The sequence below is a fragment of the Phaethon lepturus genome, unplaced genomic scaffold (assembly GCF_000687285.1).
Source record: "Phaethon lepturus isolate BGI_N335 unplaced genomic scaffold, ASM68728v1 scaffold35664, whole genome shotgun sequence".
Classification (NCBI taxonomy): Eukaryota; Metazoa; Chordata; class Aves; order Phaethontiformes; family Phaethontidae; genus Phaethon; species Phaethon lepturus.
In genome coordinates this window covers 6,233-9,869 of record NW_010534640.1, presented here as the reverse complement: position 1 = coordinate 9,869, position 3,637 = coordinate 6,233, and the positions used below count along the sequence as shown (strand labels likewise).

The 3,637-nt window shown below is 59.4% G+C and overlaps 1 protein-coding gene across 1 annotated transcript in view; it reads left to right on the top strand.

Annotated features, from left to right (window-relative positions):
* Window positions 1-1,218: 1,218 nt before the first annotated feature.
* The window catches only part of LOC104619644 (ras-related protein Rab-26), a gene marked incomplete at its 5' end in the record, with an annotated part of 5,125 nt that continues 2,706 nt past the window's right edge, over window positions 1,219-3,637 (top strand). The window contains 3 exons of the mRNA XM_010285592.1: window positions 1,219-1,260; window positions 2,132-2,198; window positions 2,579-2,631. Of these exons, the coding sequence (XP_010283894.1) occupies window positions 1,219-1,260; window positions 2,132-2,198; window positions 2,579-2,631 (162 nt within the window). The remainder of the gene's footprint in view (window positions 1,261-2,131; window positions 2,199-2,578; window positions 2,632-3,637) is intronic.

The window sequence follows — 3,637 nt, the reverse complement described above, 5'->3', positions numbered from 1 at the left end:
AAAACAGCAATGAAGAGCCTCGCCGGCACCATCCTGGCAGAGTGATGCCAGCTGCTGGCATCCCGAGGTGCCTGGTACTTGATGCCGAGCGGCATGGCATGCGTGGGGACGGCTCTCGGCACGCATGTGCTGTGGTTTGCCTGGGAAGGTTTTGGTAGCACGGGAGCTGGTGGTGTGTCTGGTGCTGGGGGGCGAGCCGGGGCAGAGCCTGTGCTCCTGCCGGTCGGGGCCGGTAGCGGGGCTGAGGCGGAGGAGCCCGGCTGGGATCAGGACAGCCCTGGCCGTGCCACGGCCGTGTGCCTAGGGAGGGGAGAGCACCCCACGCCCGCTCCGGAGCAAGTGGGATTTAAATCGGTCGTTACGAGAGCAGCGAATGGCGGTGTTTTCATCATGTCCTACTGATTATGGTGCTAATTTCTGTGGATTGAGCAGGCAAATTAATCTCTTCTCTGCTCTTTCCCCTGGGACTGCTGGATCGTTAGGATTGGGTTTGATTAAAGCTTGGAGAGCCTGGTACAGTCGTTCTGGGACGTGGCCAGGATCCATCCCCTGCTCTCGCTGGCTGGCACAGCCGCCCAAAGGGGCACTGATGGGCTCCCCCCACGGCTCTGCAGGGCTCCTGGCTCTGCCGGGGCGTGCGCCCAGCGGTCACAACAAGTATCCTGTTGGCTTTGGGGAAAACCCCACAGGACAGCGTGGAGGGGAACTGCCCTCTCTCCTCCTCCCCACCTTTCCTGCTAAAAACAAGTAAAATGGGAAAAAAAAACCCCAAAACTGAGAGAGAAAACAGTGCTCACTAGGAGAAAAATGGGTACCAACGGCAGGAAGAGGAGTTATTTTTAAGTTGCTGACTTGAATGAATATGAAGTAGTTGGTTGTGTCTTTTGAAGGCCATTAAGATGGGATGCTGGTGCTCATTAATTTATTGCCAGAGGTCTTCTAGCCTGAGCCACGCTCTGCACTAAATTGGCTTTGCAGATGCAAGGATTTAACTATCCAAATAGATGCAACTTGCAGCAGACACAGGGAACGATATTCCAGCTGGGCCACGGTGTAAATGGCTCCGACAGGCGCTGGGACCAATGGATGCAGATTTAAAAAGCAGGGAGCAGAGATCAGCCCGAGGGTCTGGGGGGAAGCGCAGCCCGGAATGGGGGTCGTCGGCATCCCGTGGCCTCACTCACCCCTCACAACCCTTTCTCTTCTCTTCTCTTTCAGAATAAGGTGTTGACAGTGGATGGGGTGAAGGTGAAGCTGCAGGTACGTCCCTGTGGCCCTGGTAGCAGCTCCCTCAGCCCTCCCCGCTGGGTGTTTGGGGCTGGGCAAAGTCCCTCGGCAGAGGAGCACCCCAGAAGCAGGTCCCTCATCTCCATCCTTTGCCATCGTGCCTCCCGCCTCAGGTCAGCCTTATGAGCCCTTTCAGCTGCTCTGTCCCCTTGGTGGGAGCCTGCTCGAGGCTGGGGGCTGTTGTGGCCACGGTGATCCCCGTCCCACCTCGCCTGCCTCCTTGCTGCTCGGTGACTGTGGCTGGAGCTGGGGAGACTGGAGCAGCGCCTGCGGGGTTTTCCTGATGTTTCCAGGCTGCTCCTGCTTTGGGAGAGCTGGAGGATGGTGGGAGGGATGGAGATCCTCCAAAGGGATCCACATCCCCTGGCTCAGCCTGCATCCAGCCCGCGGGACATGAGGGAGGTTTTGTGTCCCCCTGCAGCCAGAGCTGCTCCGGCCCCCCAAGACTCAACTGTTTCTCTGACCCCTTTGCCTGGAGCTCAATAACGACAATAGCGCTGATCTCCCCCCGACAGCAGCGTGGCACTCTGCAAACGTATCGCTGCATTGAGAACTGAGAAATTAAATTAGCGGGTCCCCACGCATCCATCTGCTGGATGGATTTTCTGATTAAGGGACATGTTGGGAGTCCTTTGCCACACACCATCGTCTCCAATGCGCTGAGGAGCGAGGAGTTGCTGCTTCAATATTTATTGCACTTTTAATTTTTCCTGTTACTGCCCCTAGAAGCAAAAGGGCTTGCACCGTGCCCTTTGGTTTGGTGCTGGTTTTGGTGCTGGGCGGGTCCCTCAGCCTGCGCGGCAGCAGGTCATGGCTGACCCCTCTGCTCCCATCTGCCTTCCAGATCTGGGACACGGCCGGGCAGGAGCGCTTCCGCAGTGTCACCCACGCCTATTACCGGGACGCCCATGGTAAGCACGGCTGCCTCTGCTTCCCGGGGGGGAGCACCCTCCCTCCGGCTCTTCGGGGCCCTGAGCCGTGACTCCAGGCCAGGTGGGTCAGGAATCACCAGAGCGGTTTCCCTGTAGGAAGCAGCCACCAAGGATGGAGGAGCCTCTGCCTGTCAAGGTGCAAACACCCCCTAAGGCATTGCCCGTGGTGGGTTTAAGCAGTTGCGTTATATTTTACATCAAGGACCACAGCAGTGCTTTAATGCCATGTCCCCGGGCGTGACCGGCAGCAGGGCGTGCGCTGCCTTGGGGAACGGCGCAGAGCAAACTCTGAGCCGTGGCTCTGCTTGGCCATGCTCCTGCCCGGCACCGGCACTAACGCACCGTCCCTCTCTCCGCAGCCCTGCTCCTGCTCTACGATGTCACCAACAAAGCATCGTTCGACAACATCCAGGTACAGCAGCAGCCCCAGCCCCCTCTGCAAGTCCCTCAAGTGCGATGGGCTGGGTCGCGGTTGCGGGTCAGTCCCGGCGAGGGGGTACACGCTGCAGGAGATGTGTGTTGGTGGTGTGAACCGCCATCGTTTCCAGAAGGGCTGGGGTTAATGTCAGGCGCTGCCTGACAGCGTGTCTGCCTACAAGGACACCAGAGAACAGGCAGAGGAGGTCTTCCCTGGTGTAGCAAATAAAAGGGGTGATGGATTAACTTCATTGGCAAATTAATGCTGTGTGTAATTACACCACCGGCTGGAGAACTTGCTCTGGTAAATGAGCGCAAGCAGCTTTACCGAGCGAGGTGCTCCCTCCTCCTCCTCCTCCTCTGCACCTTTGGGTCCCACCTTAGTGCCAAACCTGGGCAGGGGAGAGGGTTGCATCCTTCTGCACGCTCCTTGCTCCTGGCAGACCTGCCCTTCCTGCCAGTTTCTGTGGGGGTCCCTTGTGCTGCCCGAGCCTGCCCCCTCCCTGCAGACCTGGCCCCCCCGGCTGACCCCAAGCCCCCACGCAGCTACTTCAGGGGTGCTGGGGAGTGGTGTCGGACCAGAGGGCTCTGTTAAATCTGGTAGAGCGGGGGAGAGGAAATGCTGCACGTCGCTGTGCGGGAGGCAGGAGGACCTGGCGTCGGTGTCTGCTCCTCTTGCCCGACCGGACCCGTGCGGCTGCTGGGGGCCACCTACGCCAGTGCCGGCAGAGCCGGGAAGCAATTAGCCCTGAATGAATAGGACATAATTGCTCATGTCCCGGACGCAGAGTACACCGTGTGCGTCTGCGGCGAGCAGGCTGCGCGCCTGCAAAAACACCCTGTTCAATAGCACAGGAGGTGCCATGCTGGCGTTAACACGCCGGGGTGGGGAGCGGGGAACCGTCATCTGCCACGCCAGCTCCTGGGGGGTCCTGCACCACCCTGACCCCCTGGCCTGGGATGCCTGGAGCTGTCCCTGCTCCGGAACATCCTTCTGTCAC